General features: G+C 32.7%; 1 protein-coding gene across 5 annotated transcripts; it reads left to right on the top strand.

Moving 5' to 3' along the window:
• Window positions 1-5642: 5642 nt before the first annotated feature.
• On the top strand, window positions 5643-20713 carry LOC148617865 (uncharacterized). 5 transcript variants are annotated; one of them, XR_015922553.1, is made up of 12 exons: window positions 5643-5736; window positions 6417-6495; window positions 7635-7928; window positions 8940-9194; window positions 9577-9876; window positions 10096-10191; window positions 10915-10966; window positions 11804-11907; window positions 12792-12977; window positions 14099-14188; window positions 15560-15719; window positions 16708-16848. XR_015922553.1 is itself a non-coding variant. In XM_088585478.1 (11 exons), the coding sequence occupies exons 2-11, from the start codon at window positions 6438-6440 to the stop codon at window positions 17766-17768; spliced, it is 2496 nt and encodes an 831-aa protein (XP_088441604.1). In that variant the 5' UTR covers window positions 5643-5736; window positions 6417-6437; the 3' UTR covers window positions 17769-20713. The 5 variants fall into 5 exon arrangements, 2 of the variants coding, with proteins under 2 accessions (XP_088441604.1, XP_088441605.1); XR_015922551.1 differs by lacking the exon at window positions 15560-15719 and adding an exon at window positions 16010-16295 and having other exon boundaries at window positions 16708-16845; XR_015922552.1 differs by lacking the exon at window positions 15560-15719 and adding an exon at window positions 16010-16193 and having other exon boundaries at window positions 16708-16843.
• The last annotated feature ends 4242 nt before the right edge of the window (window positions 20714-24955 follow it).

Below are 24955 nucleotides of genomic sequence, written 5' to 3' on the forward strand. Positions count from 1 at the left end.
ATCAAACCTGTCGATCATAAGTTATTTCGAACATGTAATTGGACTATCTGATCATTTGATCAGTTATTGATCCTTGCACTGTTTTTCAGCCATTGATATTTTTGTTGCATTTATATACGTCGTTATTAGAATTGCTTTATTGTTGGAGTCGAATTTTATTTTAATTTCTATGCGGATAAATATAAAGAATTTAAAAAAGGACCCGACGCCTAATGATCTAATTAATAGTCATTCTCAGAATGCATACTTACATGTTATAATTAATTTGTCTTCTATTTTGTAATGGCTGGAATATGTTATTGTATTTTAGAATAGCATGCGCAGATGTAACCATCTGTTTTATATTTTGTGCTTCCTATAAGCAAATTACAGCCTTTTGTTAAAGATCGGTTTTGCCTCTTCATATTTGCCTAATATGTCTCAGTATGAGGCGATTCAGATGTCTCTTTTCATCATCTTGACTTTCTCCTATAACATCGCCAATTTCTGTAGCCTTGTATCCTCTTTTCATAAATGGTTTGGCAAAAAGAGATGTTATTCTTCAAAACTCTGTCTATCATTTGTACGTCGTTTAAATCGCAGCAATTCCCCTTTTATCAAACCACTGGGGTAACAGGATGCTGGAAGTTCATTAAATGTTTGTGAAACGTTTTCATCTTTAGGATACAAGTCTGCTCAAGTGTTAGACCCTTGAATAAAAAATATCCAAATATTCTAATTCGACAAGTGACGTTTCATATGTAAATCGTAGTGATGGATATTTTTTTATCATCATCGTGTTCAAAGTTTTCAATTTCCTCATATGCTCCGTTGTTAAACACAAACAATCCGTCATTTCTAAATCTAACTAAGAATAATATTTTATGTTTGTACACATTATATCATGGAATATTTCATATAGCCTCAAATCTGTAAGCCCATTGCACGTATACCACGGTGGATATTTCTTAATTGTTGGAAATAAATTCATTGTTTTTTTAGTGTGAGATTCAACAATTCATATATGTAATGTTCATTGTGTATTGAGACATTTCATTCGACGAAAAATTTGTTACCGTATTATTCTGTGTGCAATAAATTATGGTACACTTCTTTTATGTCAAAATTTACGGAAAAAGTAAAAGCTTCTAGTTTTTTTCTTTCTCTTCAACCGATATAATTTTTTATAAAGTCTTTCAAGTGTTCTGTGCACAACAGGGAGTATTTTATCTTAAATTGAACCCCATAGTCATATCATTGCCCGCCTTTGTATGTGTACTTGTTTGTAAATTACTCTGTATATAACCTTTAAATCAAGTTAAGGGTTTTAGACAGGAGATTCAATCATTCAGATTTGTTTTGGTTTGAAACACTGAGGTAATTGAATGTTGTGTCATCGTAGTTTTGTCGCATTTCTTTTACTGCTACTATATTTTCATTTTAGTTTGTATCATAAAAGTTTCAGATGGCTCAGATCTATCCCATATTATTGTAGTATCGATCTTACCTGCTTTCCGAATAACAATTTATTAATTCCTTTTAAGTGGAATAATAGTTTTTCTTTCACACTTGTTCAAGTTTGAAGCATGCAGTAATTCTAGCCCATCTAGCTCATGTCTGGTTTGGAATATAAATGTTTCTATTGCATTAGCAACTCCGGTTTGTATCCAGATATTTTGTTAAAGGGTGATTTATATATCTATCCCATTTATGGCATTTGCATCTATGTTTTCTTGCAAATTCGTCAAAATAAATGATAATTTTTCACATTCTTCAAGTTGGGGGACGGTACAAATTTGAGCCCCTTGCTTAATTGAATATTTCAAAATTACTTATCAGCTTTGATGTGAATATTTCCTAGCCTGTTCAATGTTTCATAGAGAGTTTATATTTTTGTTTTTGAATATTTTTTGCTCAATTAAAACAGCATCTAGCTATGCTTGAGTTTTGTAAGACAACCAATCAAAATGTATGCATAATTAGACAAATAAAATATCCAACTTTGTAACTGTCAAAAATAAAACCACCCTTTCCTCGTTTGTCTACCCCGGACTTGACTACTTATGAGAAACTCGACGGGTGTTTCTAGAAAAGCAGAGAATGCTTACCCAACCGGTGCTCCTAGTCCATGCTTCCAGTTTTTAGTGGAGTCCGAGTTGCTCATTTGCTTTTGTTACTTTGTATGTATGATTTTAGTTACTTTATGTTCTTTGTTGTGTATGTCTGTTTTCCATGTTTAGTCTTTGTCCCTGGATTACATTCTTTTGATTACCGCTATAACCTTGGTTCTCTTGATTACTCTTATAAAGTATTGATGTTTCCATTATTTCACATTCAATTGATACGTATAATTGAACGAAAAAAATATTATGAAAATCTGTAAATCATTCACTTAGTGCCACCGAAAGGTGCAATTTATTTATCCAGTAGGTCGTTATCATCCTTTATTACGAGAGACGAACTTCTGCTATGTATTGGCAACTATATTTCCAATTATTCAATTCCTTTGTGCGGTAATTTACTGAATATCGTCTATGATTTGGTCGTTTTATCTACATCTTGGACGGCAAGATATTTGCGATATCAAATTATAGGCCAATGTGATATGAGCTAGTGATACAAAACTGAATCTTTGTGATTGGTTGTTCGGCAAGGATCGTGTTTATGATATTGAAATGAAATAACTTAATTTGCTATTGAAGTATTGTTTTTAATTTTTGACCAACTTATGCTCCCTAAACCAACTTTGGAGGCAGTTTGCCCCTGTTTATAAACATCTTCGCGGTTCATGAAACGCAATCTGCTCCAAAAATAAAATAACCGTCCTTTATTTACCAAGAATATTGCAATCGCGACTGCAACTGGATTTTCAACATGCTTATGATAAGAAATCCTTTATACATATATCATAGGGTCTGTTAGTCTAGTTCTATAATAGTTTCATTTTCCTTACCAGAATTTATGGCGTAAAACGTATTGAAACCCGTAGACCGGTCTGCATTTTATTTTTTACTTACCGGATATCGAAACGCTGTATTCAATGAAAAATCTTTTAATGGTATTTTAACACGAAAATATGTTTTTCTTTTATACATTGAACCCAACGCTCTGAAAATGGCAAATCTCTTTAGACTTGACTGTAGACTAGGACCCATTCTCGTGAAACCACGAAATAACATGACAAGACTAACAAACCCTATATAGACTAGGGAGGGGTACCTTTTGAGTTTGATTCATGAAAATACGTGTAAAAGAAAATAAATAGTATTTATCGTGCACTTCATAAAAATGAATTAGAATGTAAGGTCACACCTCATAGTTTCATACGAATATATTGTAGCAAGGGAGCTTATTTCCAAAATGGGGAGTGCAAAGGTGAATAATGTCTTAATTGGCAAGTGTAAATATTTTACTAATTGAAAAATAAAGAATGCATTAGGAGCAAAAATGAAACGTGTTAAAACAATCAAGCACCAACTTGTTTCTGCTTAAAAAATGAAATCTTTCGAAAAAATAAAGAATGGAGCTACCACATATTTATTTTTTTTATTAGCTTTTTCATTACGCCCTGTCTTATTTCTTGTTTATAAAACAGTAGTTTCTCTGTTTCCATCCTTTTTTCTAATATAAATATCAAATGTATATCTTTTTTCAATTCTCAGATTACATGTTAGCTTCTGTATTTTCGTAACTGCAGTAAAAAATCACGTTACGAAATGTATATTTCGTATTTATCTATAATTCAACATCTTTTCATATTTCAAATACTGGAAAAGGATTTTTCCATGGAGAATAGGCAGTATTCATTTTTTACTTGCCTACTTCATTCAACACGTGGCAAGTCCACAAAACGAACACAGTGTTAATTTAGCATGACTTCGTACACTTCCGTATTTCTTCACTTTTGGAAGGCACAATTTACTTTATCTTCAATGCTAAAAAACGGGCTAATATGACTCCGTGAAGAATCATCATCCTTGCACCCAGTCTTCACTTTGGACAACTATTTCTATTTATGTTGTTTGGAAACTACATGGCTAAAAATGGAACTTGTTTTATTTTGGTATGTGAACGAAAGTTCTTAGTTAAGGAGGTAGACCTAGGGTAAGGGACACCACCCTTTCGGAGCAGAAAGGCCAGTATTTACAATATAATGAAGGAAGTGATGTGTTTGTTTTTAACCCTTAAGTCGATCTCTACTGTCACAAAGTTTGCTAAGGTAATATCTGTTTTCATGTACAGAGAAATCTGCCTAAAACCGACTTGTACTGAAACCTGGAAAATCTGTTAAAGCTCGACACTTTCAGAAGTCCTTTTTATAGAAGTTTAAATTTTGATTACCCTAAACAAACCCAACACCTGTCTAAATGGAACAAGTTTTACAATCTGAATTGGATTCGAATGAGACAGGCTTCACTGTACACACATTTTTAATTCCCTGTCTCATGTCTGTACTGATATCGCACGTGTTTTATATGAAATATACCATTAAAGCTCATGAGAGCTTATATCCAATGCTATGGCATCTGCCTAGAGCTACAAATATCTACTTCCCTACTTAGATTGCAGAAAATCTATCTAAAAAGGTAAACATTTATGGTGATTGTATTCAAGTAGCACTTCAGCTAAGAATCATGTTTGTAAAGCCTACATCTTTTTATTTTTGATACTTTGTTTAAAATATCATTGTAAATAGAAAGTAACATGTAGTTTTTCATTTAACACTTGTTCATAGGAGATACAAGTTATATAGAATGTAATGTAGAATTCAAAACTAAGGTCGATAACTCTGTAAATGACACTAAAATTCAATAGAAACTATGGATTGCCCATTTGTATTATCTCCTAAGAACAGACAGATTGGAATGAATAATTATACATTTCACCATATAGATCTATAAAGCAACTTAATAGCAAAAGTAAAAAATATGTAGCCTTTTTTTTTAGTATATCACATTTTATAGAATATCCATGATTCTTAAAAAGACTGTTACTAAATAGAAAATTCCAAACGTGTAGCGTTCAATGGAGGAAAACGACGATAGTTTAAAAGTATGGCATAAGGAGTCTGTCTAAAAGTCAGGTAGGGGTTGTTCATCATTTATCACGATAATCAGTGAAACTGTTCAAATGCATTCGTTACGTCCTAAAATAACTCGTCCTGTATTTATTTCTCTAGATCTGCTATATATCGGGAAATAAAGTTTGACTGATTAGAAAGTGAATATTCTGACGGAAAATTAAAAGTAGAACGTCACCAACCTTCAAGTGATATTATCTCCAGTTTATAACTTTTATTTGCACTCTAATTGTCGTATACAATTTCTATGATGTCAATGGAAGAATTTCCAATCAAAGATCTTTGAATATGGGATTAAGGTACGCGCATATCAGTAATTATAAGTTTCTGCCTGATTTTAAGGAAGAGATGTACTTAAGTAGAAACTTAAGTAGAAGCACGTATTCTTAGTAAGTGGCTCTAGTACTTTACCCTTTTTTGACTAATTAAGCATGACATCAACCAAAAGCTTGCATGATTATTGTTACATGTGATTTGGATGAATAGGCTTTTAAAATACTAAAAGAACGTCTAACTTAAAAATATAACTGTGAAATATTCTATATTTAGGTTTTTATTGATATGAATTTTATACAGAATGAAAGTAAGGGTATTTCCAAATCAACCCAAAATAATACTTTATTCACTTGAGCCAAATCATGGAGGATTGTGCTATCCGGGAAGTTTTTCTCCCTTAGGTAATATTACTAACTTAAAAGTAAGCGAAACTTAACAACAAAAATACAAAGGTTGTTGTGTATTTATTTGTTTGTCTGTATGTCTGTTCATATTAAATCATTATATGTATACGAACTTCCCTAACCGGATTAAACATTGTCAACAGAGCTATGAAGATGGGCAAGCTATCAAAATAAAGCCATATCTGCAGGATCAAAACGTCATGTAAATGTCCTTTAAATATTATGAATATTATGTAAAATTATAAATTATTCGTGTTTGTGATACTTTTTTATATTCATTATTTTCTGATGCTTTTTATTTTTGTTATTTTAAAGTTTAAATCCGTATCTTTATGCTTTTTAGTACCTTGAACTCTTGTATCTGTTAAAATTCTAGTTTAGTTTTCCGTGGATCTTCTGTGCAGATCGTGTACTAAACATTTTATTTGATAAATTTAAAAAATACTCAATGGATAAAATAGTTCAACGGGTAAAGAATTTGCATAGCAAGACAAAATTGTAATATGATCCATTCAAGCTATAAATGAAATTACAAGTAATGGTCCGCTGGATTTCGGGTAACACTTGGAAAAATTATTTTTAGCATTTAAATTCTCAAGGAAAGCTTAAACATACACTTCTTATTGTACAGTGTGCGTTCAATGAGTTTTAGTTAATTATGTCTGTTTTCGTTTTAGGGTCATTGGCTATTCAGAACTATGTCTCAAAATCCAGCGTCAGCTATTGTTTTCCTGGTCTTTTTAGGAACTTGCTTAGGTAAATATTAGTATATCACATATAAATATAGTGCACATTTGTTTATGTACAACAGTGGCGAATCCAGACCCAGAAAAAGGGGGAGGTGCTAGGACATTATTTGCCATTTTTTTGCCAATTTTACAGAAATGACAACTTTTTCAATAACAAGGGAGGTGCCAACCCTCTATATCCCTCTGGATCCGGCACTGTACAATAAGACACTTGTAGTATATGTGAATGATATCATTAATGGAGGTCAAAGCATACGATGTTCCCCTCCATCAAACCAGGAAACCAAGGACTTAAAGTTCAACTGCACTAATAGTACACTTAACAAGTACAGTTAATGAAGCGTAGCGCAGTATTTAATTAAAGCCAAAATTACAACACAACTCATATGTTATGTCAATGACACTTCCCAACCCGACATGATATGTAAGCATTTTGTTGTGGGTAAAGGCGATACGTTGACATGCTTGTAGACCGCTTCTAATGAAAGTATGTGGATGTGTTACATGTGTTGCTGCATACCTAACAGAAACGCTAATTTCAGCATTTTCACAGTTAACAGTGTTACCATTTAAAGAAGGGGTGTTTTATGTTTAGTCTCTAAGTCAGAACACATTTTCCACTCCACTGGTATGATACGAGCAATAGAACATTTCTATACATCGAAGGATTGGTGAGCGCAATAGTTTTTCTTGAATCTGTTTTTTCTTTAATTTGGATGGGATTTTTTTGCGTATAAGTTATAAGATGTGGATATTCATTGAAATTTGAAAATCAAATTGAGAAGAAAGAGAAATGACCAGACAAACAAAAACATCTGCTTCATTACGCGCTAAATATCGTCCATAGAAACACGCGTGTCAAACAGTATTTATGTCACGATCAATTATCAAATCAAGTAAAATTGTACTACCATACAGCGGGTAATTTTGGCGGGGTGTTTATTTTGGCGTTTTTTAGCAGTCTTTCTAAAACCGCCAAAATAGCTCAACTTTACTCTGAGTAAATGTATTATGTTTATCATTTAATTTCTGCCAAAATTAGAAACGCCAAAATTTTTCGCATACCTTTTACCTCAAAATTGTCAAATTCTACACCGGCAAAATAACCCGCTATACGGTATTCAAAAATATTTTATCTTTTCTTAGGGATAGAAAACATTCCAAAAATAATTGTTTATCCGTGTAATGTTCCCGTCGCAAACTCCAGATTGACCATTTGCTGTAGGACTGAGAATTTGTACGATTCTCCAATTTACTTCTTCCGAAATGTTCAGACGAATGTTATTGGAACTTCCTCAGAATATTCACGGAACAAAACTTCTTCCAGTGATATAAGTGTTTTCAAATGGACTTCCGGTGTTGCAGTGAGCGATCCCGTTGGTTTATGGGGTTGTGGGTACTATGGTGGTATTTCGACATATAACATCACAGTGGATAGAGGTAAACTATTTTTATTTCAAACAAATGTCATCGTAATGAGATATACTTCCAAGAAATTATGAACAATCGTGTTTTCGTTCTTAATAATTTTTATTTTTGTATTATTACTAATCAAGAAAACTAGGTACTGTATTTTCAGACATAATTGTGGATTTATGTGTTGCAAAAATGCTCGTAAAAATTTTTGAATTTACTGTGTATGAGCGTGAGATGTATATTAGGTTTGGTTCTGTCTAAAAAAAAAGGCAGGGGTGATTCATCATATCTCAAAATAATATATAAAACTGTTCAAATTCGTTTGTTACGTCCTAAAATCAAGTCCATTTACTTGGATCTGCTATATAGCTTGAAATATTGTTGACTGGTTATTGTGTAAAATTGTAATGGGAAATTTCCCTGTACGTTTCTTTCGTAGATTTTAACTAAATGTTGAGTATTAATATTGACAGTGTGTAACTTTAATTTGCAGGTTTTTTTTATTTGTGAATAGATTGTTTTTAGGGTAATTGAAGGACGTCCAATAAAAGAAAAGAATAAAAAGAAGAAATACATGAATCACTGATCAAATCAAATCAACTCAAATAAGCTTTATTTAAAGTCGGCAAGTTATGTAACAAAACAACACAAGCTCTTAAAGAACTGTTATAACCGATCATAAGCGTCTGCCTGGTTTTAAGGCAGAGCTGTACTTACAAAAAATAATAATTTTCTCATATTGTATTGTTTTGACGTTATTTGAAGAATAAAGTTTTAAAAAAAAAACGGCTTATAAAGTAAGTATGATAAAAGATGCATTTATATAGAGTTACATACAAAATCAAAGTGATCGATAAAAGCTAAAGTAACGTATATTTTTTTTTATGTTGGTTGAAGTTTGAGATCTGTCAAAGACAGTACAGAAGGATTTATATAGCATCTTTGATGTGATATCTCTATGTTTTTTTAAACAAAGATGAACAAGTTAAAATCGCATCATTTCCGACTAAAAAGGTAAAAATGTATTTTTTTCAGTCGTTACAACGGACAGCGGATACACATTTGTTAATATTGGCAGTGATGCAATATTGACATGGAACGTTAATGCACCTGACGTTAACATATTTGATCCCAATGGACAACCTGTGGAACAAACTGCTTGGGAGTACAATAAAAGTAAAAATCATGTGAAACTTACCATTCGAAATATATCGAGCGAACAGAATGGAACTTATATTTGCAGATCTGATAAAAACCGTACACGTGACGCTCTGACCGTCGTAGTTATGTGTAAGTTTTTTTCTACCGAAAGACCACAGACCCAAACTTCATCTTTATCTTTTCAATTTAACCAATAAACAGCATATTGCAATAATGGTCAACATGATTTACCAGGTCCTTATACAATTCATTGAACAAAATCTCTTTTCCATATGAAAAATAACGTTGTCAGCTTTGAAAAAATATCCGCCTCACTGAAAAAAAACACACCATGTTATGAAACTGACCAGATCAGCTCAGTGTTTCTATCAAGAAACTATAATAAACCTGATGTATCTTTTATAGCTTTCAAGTATAAGCCATTGGTTTTAGGGCAACCAAACAGTCCGTAGAAATATTATTTATTAAATGAAAGAGCATAAATTTTGACATTTTTTTTTGTTTTTTACAGATCCACCAAGTGCTCCTATAATAATAGCATTAAATACAACATTTTCTGGATCGTTGATGACTGTAACATTTGCATGTCACACTACCTCACCTTCAGCCGCGCCACGTTTTTATACACCGCAATTTAACATCTCTTGGATTTACTCCAAATCGACTGGGTACACCACATCAGATGATGGTTCATATCTGACAATAAAAGGTTTTAATTGTGATGTTAAGAAATCAAGGCCTATTTTTTGCTCTATAATGGAAGCAAATGGAAAGTGGTCTCCAACTTCATACAATTATCCACACCACCTTTGTAAGTACACAAACTAGCCTTTGCAATATTATTTTTTGAAAATGTATAATTTTAACCGATAATGTTCGTGTAATTTCAAATTTTATTTCAGACGTTATTTTTCATTTAATACAAAAGCATTCAACTGTTTAGACAGCAGTTTTTGTCAAGTTTGAAGACCACCGGTAATGTTTTAACAATATATCTAAACTGGTTATATTAAGTTTTTAATATTCACAGGCTCACTCAAACCTCTCCCTGTTGCCCCAACACCTGATTGTTGGACAAACAAACAACAGAAAGAGACGGGAACTATTGTAGGAATAGTGTTTGGAGGTGGGTTATGTCAGTCTTGAAAAGCGGAACCTAACGAAAGTATTACGTACTTACCAAGTGTATTTATATGTACCAAAAGTAAATGAATGATTGAAGTTTTAACGAAATTTGCTTTACCGATAAAAGTATTTGTTAGTCTTACCAGCCCTAACAAAAACAGCCACGATCTGATTTACTTCGCAACATTTGAGAATGGTAAACTGGAACTTACCTCTTCAGTGCCCTTTAACACATATTATACAAATTGAATATTTAAAGACACGTATATTTTTAAAATTCATACCCATAGACGACATCATTTCATGCTTAAAACAGAAAAATCATCTGATTTTGGCCCTACTCCGTCTTGATATAAAATCATATTGCTTTTTATTTACAAATCGAGGACTTGGAGACAAGAAATTGCACTGAAAATGAACACTGCAAGAGCAGATAACTCTCATTTTCAAAATTCTATTGAACAAAAATCTAAGCAAGTCCAGTGATGCAGAGATCAAGTAATGGTCTTTTCAAATATAGAAAACATTCTGGATTGAAATTATATGATCGGATAGGTGGGGTTTAACATGCATGTTTTTGATTTTGTCCATTTTGCCTGATTCTTACAAACACTTATACTTAAACACTACTTGCAATATGAACAAAGATAAACCCAAACAATTAACGAGATAGTAACAACTATATTTCAAAGTTAGCAATTTCATCGTTTATATCTTGTTTTAGTACTGACCGGGGTGTTTTTGATCTTATGGGTAGTATACCGTTGCTGTAAACGGTAAGCAAATCTTTATTGTATTTCGTTCATATTTCATGTAATTTATTTAAGATAATGATACTTATAGTGTGCGTTTCTGTATATTATAAAATAATATTTGTTTGTTATATTGCTAGATTGTTAAATCCCACTGCTGTAACACTATAAAAGATACATAGAGTAATAATTATGGCCCGAATGAATTGTATATGTAAAATATCATAATTATACCTTTACAATGTTTTATTTCACTATTGGGTTCCATTATTGCTTTGCGATTTATCATATTCTGAGTATTTATATTTCATAACAGAATAAACAACTAGAAAAAAAACTGTGAGAAAATCTCATCCACAATCCGTTTATAAACCATATATAACTTATCACTTATTCGGATTCTTATTCTAATATGAGGTGTGCAATAACATCACGTGGAAAGAATGTTTGAAAGTTTCTTGAAATTACATTCAGTGCATGGTACAAAAAGACTTGTAAATAGAAGATGCCCCCCAATGATGTCCACCCATGACAAAGTCCATGTTTTCTATTAGAACCAGAGAAACTTGTTTAATTTGTTGTTGCAAAATAAAGGGCGCACATGGTCATCATGTGGTAAAGAGTTTTTGAGAAAGTTTCATTAAACTCCAGTCAGGGGTTTGAAAGATGGATTAACTAAATCTTTATAACGAGTAAGTGGTTGTTTTACATATAAAACGACACTCAGCAACTTAAGGTGATCAATACGAATTTAAAGTCTAAAGTGGGGAAAGGCATATTTTAAGGAGACTCGAAATAAGCATTTAAGGAAATATGTATATTTATGTTTTTAACTTTTAAACGACATTTCTGTACACTAAGTTATGATTGTGATGACTTGGAAGATTGTTGGGAGGAATGTGGTGATACGTGTACTAGTTTTAAAGATAGCTGCTTGTCTACGTGCTGTGCACGATGTAAAAAAGGTATATATACTTTTCAATATAAGTACAATTACAAAATTACTGATAAACTCTAGGTAATAGTCGAAAGGAGTAACAATAAGAAAACTTCGCATAAAAAAAACTTAAAAGTTGGAAACAACTGCAACTTGGTACATACATGGGAATGGTGAATAAAATAAGATTTTATTGTGTGTTAAATCTTCTGCTTTCCCTAATCCTTTCCAGTGGAGCTTTTTTATCTTCATGTTTTACATTTTTCTACAAAAGTTATTCGCATTGTTGATCTTTAAAAGAATATCTAAAGTTGTTATTTTGACGATGAATTTGTGTCATGAAACTACATATATTACGTTGACATGACGTAGATCCCATAATACAAGACCAACCATGATATTAAAAGCATATATCGATGAATTAGGATTGTTTTGTTATATCAAACGCCAAATATATGCCATGATCAGGACGTGAAACAGGATATCTGTAACCAAGAGACAAAGGTTAGAGAACAGACAAAACATAGTACATTGTAATGAATACTAATACACAGAGAAATAATAGAATCATTCAGCACCCAGGACTCCACTTAGAAATTAGGAATAATATATGGTGCATTAATAGGCTAAATCCCCTCTGCTTTTCTACAACCATCAGCCGATATAACAACAAATGTCTTTTTAACTTTATTATAGAAGACGGATTTACCTAAATTAAACGCTCCGTTAGCAAATTTATTAACGAATGTGTTTATCCAAATATCTAGGTATTTTGTTCACAGATCTTTATACCCGTGTATATTCCTTTTTTTCTAGTGCACCACTCATCACTTCCAAAACATGCAAAAAAGGTGATGTTTGAAACGATGCATTTGTCGTTTTTACCGGCATGAATATCTATTTTTTTCCCAGACGACGAAATGACCGAGCCTTTTTCATTTCACATTCCCCGAACCAGAGAGGAAGACGAACTGGAACGTGTCCTAAATTTATACAACATACCAGATAGACCAGCTACTTCAAACCACGAGGTCATAGAACCAACCCAAGGACCATCAGTTACACAAACATCTACAACAGAGGAGAACATTACACAGGGTATCGATAAATTCGTCATATGCTTAAAAAAATTATGTCTTGACAAAGAGTAATCAAGAAAACCAAGATTCGAGCAGAAATCAACTAAAAACTAGACAGGGAAAACAGACATACGCACGGAATAGCATGAAATAACCTCAATAAATCGTAAAAATAAAGGAGACATGAATCAGATATCCGGACATCACTAAAAACTGGACACATGAACCAATCGTACCGATAGGGTAAGCATCATCTACTTTCCTAGAAATACTCACCGAGTTGCTTAAACATTGTCACACTCAAGTAAACCAACAAGAAAACTACACCACGGTGAAAATTTCACTTCTTATAGTGCAGGTGGATACACCATCAAGATCAATAAGTTCATGATGACGACCAAAAAAACGTCTGTAGTGATAACTTTAATTTTGTGGAAACATGACCCTGTTTCAGAAGCCTTATTGTAAGATGTCTTGCATGGAACAAAAAGTCTTTTGCGTAGTTTTAACAAGCTCTGACAATGCGTATGAGTTGTTATATTAAAATCCAATACGATAGGGCTGAAGGGATGTTGCCACAGATGAAAAGTTAACAACACTGAATAAGAAGTCAACGTTCATCGTTTTGATAGGAGTCTTCCGTTTCCAAAGATTTCTATGTGTTTGTAAGGATATAAGACTACCTTCATGGTGTCTGTAGTGTTCTGTATCTCAACTTTGTTTGTTTTCTTTTTAGTAGATGCGATATTTAAAATTTACAAAACTAGGATTGTTTAATTACAATACGTCATTTTATAGCAAAAACTAAGATCAAAGGATTTGCCAAATTGATGTTCTTTCATTTGGTATCAGATAAGCTGCAAAGAAAAACTGGTTCCAATAAAGTTACTTGATTATTTGGTCTGTAACAATGAACAATAATTGAAATGTAATCTGAAATAAAAATTTATGGTTTACACTAATTTTTTTTACTGATTTTCCACAACCGTACCATGTAACTATGAAAAAACAAAAAACAAAAAACAAAAAACAAAAACAAAACAAAACAAAACAAAACAAAATAGACAAACCACAAGCGCAAACAAACAAGTACACCAACCACAATCTCATACGTTTTTTTCTCTCAATTTCGCAATGTAGGTGCTATGGCATTCAACTTTGTTAATGGAACAGAGAGTGCAAAGAGTGTACAGGAGGAACGCTGTACTCTGGTTGGTGATTTAGAGAGATGTAAGTTACCTAATACACTAATAAGTGCATAATTTGTTTAAATACTCTGTGAAAGAGTAATCAAGGGAACCAAGGTTATAGCGGTAATCAAAAGAATGTAATCCAGGGACAAAGACCAGACATGGAAAACAGACATACACAACAAAGAACATGAAGTAACTAAAATCATACATACAAAAGTAACAAAAGTAAATGAGCAACTCGGACTCCACTAAAAACTGGGAGCATGGACCAGGTGCACCGGTAGGGTAAGCGTCCTCTGCTTTTCTAGAAACACCCGCCGAGTTGCTCATAAAAAGTCAAGTCCGGGGTAGACAAACGAGGAAAGGAAAACTATGACCCGTTGAATAAATCAGTTTTCATGATCATAACGATCCACGAGTTCATGTTGACGACCATAAAACTTCTGTAGTGATGACTTCAATCTTGTAGCAAGATAACCCTGTTCCAGAAGCCTATTTATTAGAGTTCTAGCGCGATACAAAAAGTCTGCGTAGTTTCGGCAAGCTCTGGCATAACGTATAAGTTGTGATATGAACACTCCATACGCAGGAGCCGAAGGGATGTTGCCACAGATGAAAGGAAAGTTGACAATTCTGAATGAAAAGTCATCACGTTTGTCGTAAAGTTTGGTCAATAGTTTTCCTTCACCATCGATTTCTAAGTGTAGGTCAAGATATGAGGCTGACTTCACAGTGTCTGTAGTATCTTTTATCTCTTTTGGGTAGATGCAATGTATCAAATCCCCGAAATTAGGATTGTTTAAAGATAATACGTCATCTATATAGCGGAAACTGAGATTGAAGGATCTAGCCAAACAATATTCTTTCTTTCTGATCAGATCAGCTATAAAGTCAGCCTCATAAGAGTGAAGGAATAGGTCAGCTAGTAAAGGAGCACAATTTGTTCCCATTGGAATGCCGACCGTTTGTTGAAAAACACGTCCACCACACTGGACAAATATGTTGTCGATTAAAAATTCCAGCATTTTGTAAACATCTTCCTCTGTATATTTGGAAGATTTGGAATTACTTCTTACAAAGTCTCTACCAAGAACTATATATTTGTATCTAGGTGTACCATCTGTTTTGGAAAAACAACGATGTATAATGTTTTTAAGTCGGGATTTTAACTGAGTATGGGGAATAGAAGTATACAGTGTTGAAAAATCATAGGTTTTAATGCTATTATATTCAGATAATAGTCTTGAACTGATTGTCTCCAAAAGATCTTTTGAATTTTTCAGGATCCACATTGAATTAATACCACTACGGGAGTAACAAGTGTTGTGGTAGGACTGTAGACCCTCTTTGACAGTTGTGAGTATAGAAGTTAAAAGTTTTGAAAGAGGTTTGGTGGTACATTTTGCAGATCCAGCTATGAAACGTTGTTTGTCTGGATTCTTGTGAAGTTTAGGAATCAAGTACATAGACGGTAAATCACAATCATCGTCCTTGGTAGAGAGACCAAAAGAGGATAGCACAGATGTATGGTTTTCCACAATCTCTTCTTTGGAAAGAGTGGTAGCAGTGTAGGTCTTATCACTGCTATTATTTTCTACGTCTACCTCTGATAATAAACATTTTGCAGACAAAAACAATGTTGTTTTGGGCTTTGTTTGCTGGTACGACAACATATTTGTCATGTATAGTAGACAATGTTTTTGCTACATCGGGGTCTTTGAAAACTGATGTAGCCTTGGCACTCATTGGCCTATTTTAAACTTTTATTCGTTTCAAAATTAAAGACCTCACGGCCTTCAACCACTCTGACAGAGAATCTATGTCTTATTGTTCTCGTTTTATCCATTTTCTTGCATAGTCCTCGACGGCATCCATAAGAACTTTAAAGTTATAATTCCAATTTATGGAGCGTGGTTCACGGTACTTGGGACCTTTAGAAAGGATATTACGCAGAGATTCGATTTCGATAATTGTTAAATCTCCCGTAACGACGTGACCAGAAGGACCATATTTGAATGGAGAGGTTTTGCAAGAACAGTCAGGTGGTTTAGCCTTGAAGTCCTCAATCTCGAGGTTCTGCAATAGCCTTTTATAATTGAAAATTTTGGATGCGATGGGTGAAGTATAGGAATATGAAATAATATGTATGGATTTGTCTTTGAAATATGGGGGAATTTTGTTGGTAACGTTTTTGTGATGGAGTATGTTAGCCAAATTAATTGCATCTATACCTTTGTTGACAAACGGTAGTGGAAGAAATGATCGTTTTTCTTCATCTTGACTTTTCACACAAACTGGTTTAAAGAGTCTGTGGAATGCATAGAAAAACACAGCACATGCCAGTAATTGATAAACGTTAGAATTAGAACAAAAGTAAACAGATCATGTTTCGAAATGACCACACAGATAATTTACTTGAATTTATTTGTGCTGTTTTTCAAAAATGTTTTTTTTTAATTTTTTGTTTCCACATGTGGTAGTGACTTTCTCCAAATGGTTTCTGTAATCCATACTAACTCCAGTTGTCAAACAATATATTTTATTTCATGTCTTCAGGTCTGAAAGATCTCTCTAAATTGGTCGATAGAAGAGAAAACCAAGTCACTGTACGTAGAAATCACCTTGTCGATGACGTGCTTAACATTTATGCCGACCAAGAAATTCTTCGTTATCACCTGCATGTCAAACTTTTGGGAGAAAGTGGGTCAGATTGGGGTGGTGTCAGTCGGGACGTATTCACGACGTTTTGGAATACTGTCATAGATACGCACTTTCAAGGTCAGTACGTTCACGTGCCACACCTGTCATTGGTCAACATGGGAAACGAGAATCAGTTCATAAATCTTGGTCGAATACTTACCCATAGTACCGCTATCCTTGGTTTCCTTCCGGTTCAATTAAGTAAATGTTCTTTAATGGTTATGATTTACAATACAACGGAAGTAGACGAAAGCGCTTTGTTACACGATTTCCTGTTATACCTTGATGGTAAAGACAGTAAGCTTCTAAAAGACGCTCTTGAAAATTTTACAGAGCTCACGAATGAACAAATTTCCGAGATACAAGACCTCTTTATACGCTTTGACATGGGTTGTGTACTCAAACAAGAATCGTTTAAAGATAGTCTGCTTAAGGTTGCAAGAAATGAACTTTGTATAAAACCAAGATATTTGTGGGAAAAAATACGACAAGGAATTCCAGAGGATCATTTTGACAGGTTTTGGTGCCGTTTGACTGTAGATCATATCGATTTACTTCATGCCAGACTAAGACCGACTGCAGAGAAGGTTTTGCGTGTCATTGCACCAACTATTCCTTTTGGAAGCCTATCGAGGCGACGTAGGAAAGTTTACGAGTTCTTCCAAGAGTTTATTGGAAATCTAAACGGGGACGATTTACAAAACATATTACAACTTATTACAGGACAGAGTTGTGTACCGAAAAAAAATATCACGGTCGATTTTTCTGATCTTAGAGGAGTTCAAAGGCGGCCGTTATTCCATACTTGCAGTTACATGGTTGAACTGCCAGACTCCTACTCAAACTACCGTGACTTTGAACGTGAGATGAAAACAGTGATGCAATGTGAACAGTCAAAGGAATTTACAATGGCCTGATAAAAACTATTGGTAAATACATGATTTGAGAAAAGCGACCTTCAAAATATAATAAAAAGTACTTAATGAGCATTTTTCACTGAGAAAAAGTGGGCACTTTTAAAACAAGACAAGCATAAAAACGTGTATTTCAAATGTTGTAATTACAAGCTCTATATTTCAGTGACATTTTATTGTATACAATGTAAACATTTCCTCCAAATCTCTTCAAACCAAGTTGAACTGCATTTTCAATATATCATAGCTGACCTTTCTTGAAAAGTCATGATAAAATATAGACTTCCCTACTAATTGTGAATGCATCAATTGACCAATGTACAACAATACAACCGACATTTATACATACTAATATGGGTTTATTTAAACATTTAATGCCATATGAATAGTGCACTATTTGTATCAATAATGATAATGCTAAATCATATATTTTATAAATTGCTGGTTAAATAGTCAAACTAACATTCTAGAAAACTCATTCAAAAGGATTATATATCTTACATCAAATATAGGGAGTTACTTAAAATACTGTAGCATTTTGTAATATGAAAAAATGAAGTTTGTTATCTTTTTAGATTCCATTTTACTTATTGACATAAAACTGATAAAAGGGAACATTTTTAAATAGGAACGATGCTGGTGATTTGGTTCAAGGAGGTAGACCTTAGGAAAGGGACGCAACTTTTTCAAATCATTTGAACGTTTGTATTCAAATATTTTACTTCAATCGCACCGTAACTTTGATTGATTTCATTCTGTTTCAAATGAAAGCTTGATAGGTTTTGGTGAATTTTAATATAATACAAACATATCAAAAATATTCCAACATTTCTTTCGTATTTAGTGTACACCTGCACATACGCCAAAAACATGTAGACACTTAAAATACCCGTTTTTATATCAAAGCTGTTACCTGAGGAAGTACTTTGATACTCCGCTCAGATTCTTCATGTTTATGTGTAAATATCTGTGGTTAATAGCCGACATGTAGTTTTAGTATTTGTTATAACAGGTCTTATATAATATTTGTGCCAAGCGGTCCTTTCATGCTAATTGTTGTCTGCAGTTCAGCTTTTTGTCGGTTTTTCAAATATTTAATGTAAATTTTAGCTCTATATTTTATGTGAATGAAGTTGTCTTTTATTTTAGTCAGCTGCATCATGTGCTACGTTTGTATTTAATCCATAAATTATTTTAAAAAAGCAAAAACAGGCAGAGATACAGTTTGCATTGATGTTAATCTTGGGAAACTCTACAAAAGCAGACCCCTGTTATTATATCCAAAATTGAAGTGCGTCACCTCTGGGCCTCTTACCTTCCAAGTTTCATCCCCATTATTTTGACTGATGAATAACGAAAATCTTGAAAGCGGCAGAACTTTAAATGCTCCCACCAGCTCCCACCGGGAGACGGACAAGACCGTTGAAAAATGTATGATAAAATGTTGGGAGGCTCAAGCCGAGAACAACCGATAGCGGGAGGTTAATTACCTATATAGATGTATTTTTTTTTAAACTTTCCCACATTAATTTACAGTTATTCGTAATCATCAATTCTAATAAAATAATGCTTCACTTTTATTTTTCTCATTTATATATTTTAAAACTTCACAAATATTATAGAAATTATTGATTTAACTAAAAGTATTGATACGTTTATCAACAATGATTTATGCATGTACGTGCTTATTATTTTTCCGCTATTGTACTTGGAAAACTTTTAGTACTTTGCTCAGGGATCCGTTTGTTTGTTTGTCTGTCTGTCTGTATGTATGTATATAGTTAACCACAGGAATCATTATTGACTTTTAAGTGGTTATGAAGTTGTATATAGCCACTCATGCAGTGTTATTATGTAGTTGAGGAGAAACAGTAACACATGATTTGTATATTTGCCCCATCTCAATGTGATGATTTTGTTTTCAGCATAACATACTCTGAGACTCAATGATTTTATATATTTTTTTCAAATTTTATACAAGTTTGATTCAAGTAAAACGATATTTTACGGAAGGGGAGACAAAAATGATTAATTGCCTTAAGCTTTATAAAATGTAGAAGTCGCAGGGCTAAGTGCGCGACTGCACCAGTTCGAAACTACCGAACGAATTGTTACATCGGGCACTGAAGATGAATTAATATATATACCTCCTTAATTTGAAGCTTCAAAGCTCAATTCATGCGCAATCCACAAAATTACATACAACATTTTTCTGGCTGATTCTAGAACGCAAAGCAGTAATGTATAAATACTACATGTATGATATGGCAATATATTACATTTAATTCATCAAACACAAATACGACAGATAGACATGTAACAGAGGAGAAATACATTACTCCTGTTTGTCTCTATGACCAGGTTTTCGTTCACACCTTGTTCCTACATATGTTTAACAAATTGCGTAAAACATATCACTAAGGTGTAATTGTGTTTTACTTTATTCAACATATGCTAATTGAATATGTATATTACTTTGTTGATTTAATTTTTAAACAAAATAAATTTTCTCTTTTGATTTCGTTAAAAATAAAGATGAAATAAAGTGTTTTAATTTAAAAATGGAACAATTTTGAGTTTATTAAAAGGAGATAATTTCATTTCTTCTAGTAGGCGCTATAGTACCTTATGTAGGTCTCAGTATCGTATTAATTTTCCCATAGACTTCTATAGTGAAGTGCATATTTTTAGAATTAAAAAAAAATATGTAAATTGATTCAATAAAACTTTCACTTATGTAGCATTTCTAAGGACATGTGAAAAAAAAAATTTCCCGCAAAGAAAATAGAGTGAGTCCACGAAGATCGGACAGAAAAGTAGCCTTGAACTATAAATAACCATTTTCCCTACTTTCACTTTCGTTTTGTAATCACCAAACCAACCTTTTCAGTGGAACATTTTTATGTTATTATGTTAGATTTTCTTTTTAAAAAGTTCTTCATCTTACAGTGTGATGTTTGCTCTATTTTATAAGTCATTGTTCATATCTTTTGACAAAACATTAGTTGGTAGAGAGGCAAAAAGAAATTGCACTATATTTTTACAGCGTCCATGTTTTGACGTACACCCGCTCAGGGATATGCAATACGACACTGGTACCTGTACCCTTATCCTTTGAACCTCGCCAAAATTTTACGCTATATAATTTAAGCGAGGTATTATGACCGGTTATTCGCATGTTCTTAGATAGGAGAGGGTAAGACGATTTGTTATTTTTAGAATTGTTGCACGAAGAGGCTATGTTCGGCGTGTTTGCTAATGATACTGGTATCATCGTATTTCTTGTATGTTTGTTTATGTTCCTTTCATGTACGTTTGATTTTCTATTCATTACATGTATGAAATTCGAAGAAAAAATGTTTTGTGCAAATTCAAGAAACTGTCGTTCCTACCTTTACTTATGTGGTAATATATCCAACCGGTCTCTTGAGCAATTATTTTGTCTTCTACCATTATAAAATCTTTATCAAAGAGCACACATTTATTCGTGTTACAATTAAACTGTGCTGAAGAACAATTCTGTGTCATACTACACCTTACCAAACGAATTACTTTACTTTGTGTTAAAAAAGAACACATTTCTCTCTCTAGTATCCGCTTGTTGGTAAAAATAGGATTGGCTACTCCTTTTGAATATTCACGTGTCATTTTAGATGACACCACTGTTGATCTACATTTAAGTAGAATGAAGAAAAAACAGTATTCAAATTTCATGGCAACATTGCTCAAAGAAAATGAGCGTTTTTTTCATTATGGCTGATTTATTTATGTTCTTACAGCAAAGGTATCCAAGAAACAGGTGATGCTTACGTATACAAATAAAATTGAGTATCAATCCTTATAAAAATTAGACACTGACAAGAAACATTAGAAAAAAGGTGTAGATAAACCAACCGTGCGAACAAAACTTGTCGGTCTACATACACAATAAATTTTCGTAACTATACTAACTTCGTATACAGATCTATGTTTTGGAGAAAACCATACATTTATTTCCCTCTTAAATTAGCAGAATCAAGACATTGACTTCTGCAGAGTGCCAATTTCAAATACAATCTATATAATTTTTGTCTAAACGTGGAACAACCACATGAAAGAGTAAGGCTGTTTTGTGGTCTGTATTTCTAAATTAGAAATAAAAAGTGACCTTTTAGGGAATTTTGTCACGGGTATACATTGTATGACTTCCTGTCCGATATCTATAAAGACTATTACTGAACAACGTATTACCTGAAATCATCAAATGAACATTACAAATTAAAAAAGGGTGAAGTCATTTGCAGTGTTTAATTTGTTTCAATCATATTTTTCGTCTTTGCTCCTTTATTCTGTTATAAATGGCTTTTAATTTTACGATCTATACACACCTAAGAAATCTTATCGAATATTTACACAGGTACGATAAGTCGGCGTTACATGAAAGGCGATTTGATATTTTGTACGAGTAAAACTCCTCACAAAAAGATATTTCATTGCTAAGAACATGCTAGTTTATTGCTATTAATGTTTTCATGTAATCTTGCTTTGTTTTGGTTGAATGGGCTTTCTGAAAGACAGAAAATGGGTTTTGTTAGGTTTCCATCATTTTAAATCTTTTAAATTGCAGTACGTCTCAGAAGAAGTGCCTTTAAGATACATTTTAAAGAAAATGGCGTTGACTTACATTGCTAAGAAATTGTCGTTGACATTAACCTCATGGAATTCAAAAAAGTTTTTGTACTTTATCTGACCTGATTGGGTACTAAAACTGACCAAAAAAAGGGAACTGGCGCTGTATTCCATAGACAATTTAATCAAGTGGTTAAATGAATAAAACCGACTATTTTTGTGAAAATTGTAATATAATTTCAACAAATGTTAGTGGTTTAGACGGAGTAACGAATAAAACATTAGTACCCCTATTTCCACTCATTCATAGATTATAATGTCCATACGTAATAAAACTTCCGTACAAGTATTATTACATTCCATTCAGTGGTCTCACAGGGGTAATGGATGGGCACTGGTGTCCAAATACAAGTATTCAAAAAATGACAGTCAAAGTTCTGCTTCGTAAAAACACTGAATTGATTAGGTTCTAAATCTAACGTAGAAGTAACAAAATTGGATCTAAATCTAACGTAGAATAACAAAATTGGATCTAAATCTAAGTAGGAGTAACAAAATGATACTATTTAATAATGAATATTTGAAAGTTTAATTTAATTTCATAAAGGACGAGTAAAGAAAATAATTTATTACATTTTAATCACAATACGTTACATAATCTTCAATAAATGATGAAACTAACATTTTTCGAAGCGAAATACTTCGTTTAAAAGCGTCCATATTTGTTTTAAAAATCCAAAAAGAATTTATTATTAAAAATTGATATGGCGAAATATTTGATTAATCAAACATAAACGAAGTTAATGTATTATTCTAACCAAAATAACTTTTTCATAAAAGTAGCTATGTTTCAGCTTGAAAGTTACCAGTGCATATGAGTCAATTTAATATTGTACAAAAATACCGAACCCTGAAAAATCCAGATTAATCGAAATTCAGGTAACAGGCTTAAACATGAAAACCTGAAACAGAGACAATCTACATACCCATTGTAGCAAACGGAATACAATACAATTATAGATATGGCGAAATAATGATTAATCAGACATAAACGAAGTTAATGTACCTTTCTAACCAAAAATAACTTTTCATAAAAGTAGCTATGTTTTAGCTTGAAAGTTACCAGTACATATGAGTCGCTTGAAATTGCACCAAAATATCGAAGCCTGGAAAATCCAGATACATGTACATCGAAATTCAAGTAACTGGCTTAAACATGAAAAACATGAAAAGGAATATGAAAAATAATGATAGCAGGACCCAGACTATGCCATACTGAATCAACTGTTGTTTTATAAAAAAACACATATTTTTGGTTTTGCTAATAATGTCCTCTTCCTTTAGTAGTGTGGCAAATCTTTTAAAAATCTTATATAAATTAGGACTTAAGTTGTCTCCATGTCTAACACCGACGTTAAGTGGGAAAAAGTCACTGACTTGGTATAAATTCTTATACAAGACTTGCTTGTATCATATATTTGTTTAACAGCGTTATAAAATAATGCATCAACTACTATTTAAGATAATTTGATTTTGATTTCTCAATTTACAACAGAATCAAATGTTTTTTTAAGTCAACAAAGCATGAATATAGTCAGCCTACTATGAGCTTCCATCTTTATGAATAGGACTAAGAACACACGGTATACTGTTCGAATATTACTTGTAAAATCTATTTAGGATTCATGTATAATATTAAGTTCCTGGAGAAATGAATCTAGTCTCAGACTCAAAATTCTATAAAATATTTTGCCTTTTGCACTTAATTTGAATGGTCTGAGTGTTTTGAGTTGTAGAATCCAGTTATCTTCTATGGTACTTCTCTGTTTGTCTGTGCCTAAGTCGTACGGATCTGACCACCAAACTCAGATGATCTCAAGCACGAAACATATTTAAGGTTTAAGTATTACTTGTCATGCGTTTTTATATCAATAGTATTGGTAATATTGTAGGTGCATAGCAATTTGTAAAAGCTGGTGTTATCAAATAAATTATAGTTCGCTATATCTGTAATATAAAGGCCCTCGGTTTCATTAGGGGTATGTGTTCCTACTTTCGCTGAACAATATTATGTTAAGTGAATTGTATATCTCTAATAATTGCACCAGAATTTACCTTTGTGTTTATTTCGGTTTTTACAAACTCTATTTTTGCTCTAAATTAAAATAAGCTTTATGTTTTTGTTTTTTTTTAAACCTTTTAAGTAAGTTTTATTATTTTTGTAACAATTGGCTGAAAATTAAATACAAACGTTTATCTTTAACTATATTTAAAAGAGTAATAAAAGGAACCAAGATTCTGAATGAAATCAAAAGAGTGAAATCCAGGGCAAATACCAGACATGGAAAACAGACACACACAACAACGAACATAAAATAACCATAATAATACGTACAAAGTAACAAAAGTAAATGGGCAACTCGGACTACTCAAAAACTTGGCTAGGGTAATCATCCTCTGCTTTTCTAGAAACACCTTTAAGTAAGTTTAAATGCTTTATTTATTACTCTCAATAGCTATTTGAAAAGTGGATTGTATTTAGGAACATAAACTTATTGTTTTCTGTTAAATCATTGTGTAAA

Source organism: Perna viridis, chromosome 5 (assembly GCF_037379345.1).
Source record: "Perna viridis isolate PV_CMFRI_1.1 ecotype Kerala chromosome 5, ASM3737934v1, whole genome shotgun sequence".
NCBI classification, from domain to species: Eukaryota; Metazoa; Mollusca; class Bivalvia; order Mytilida; family Mytilidae; genus Perna; species Perna viridis.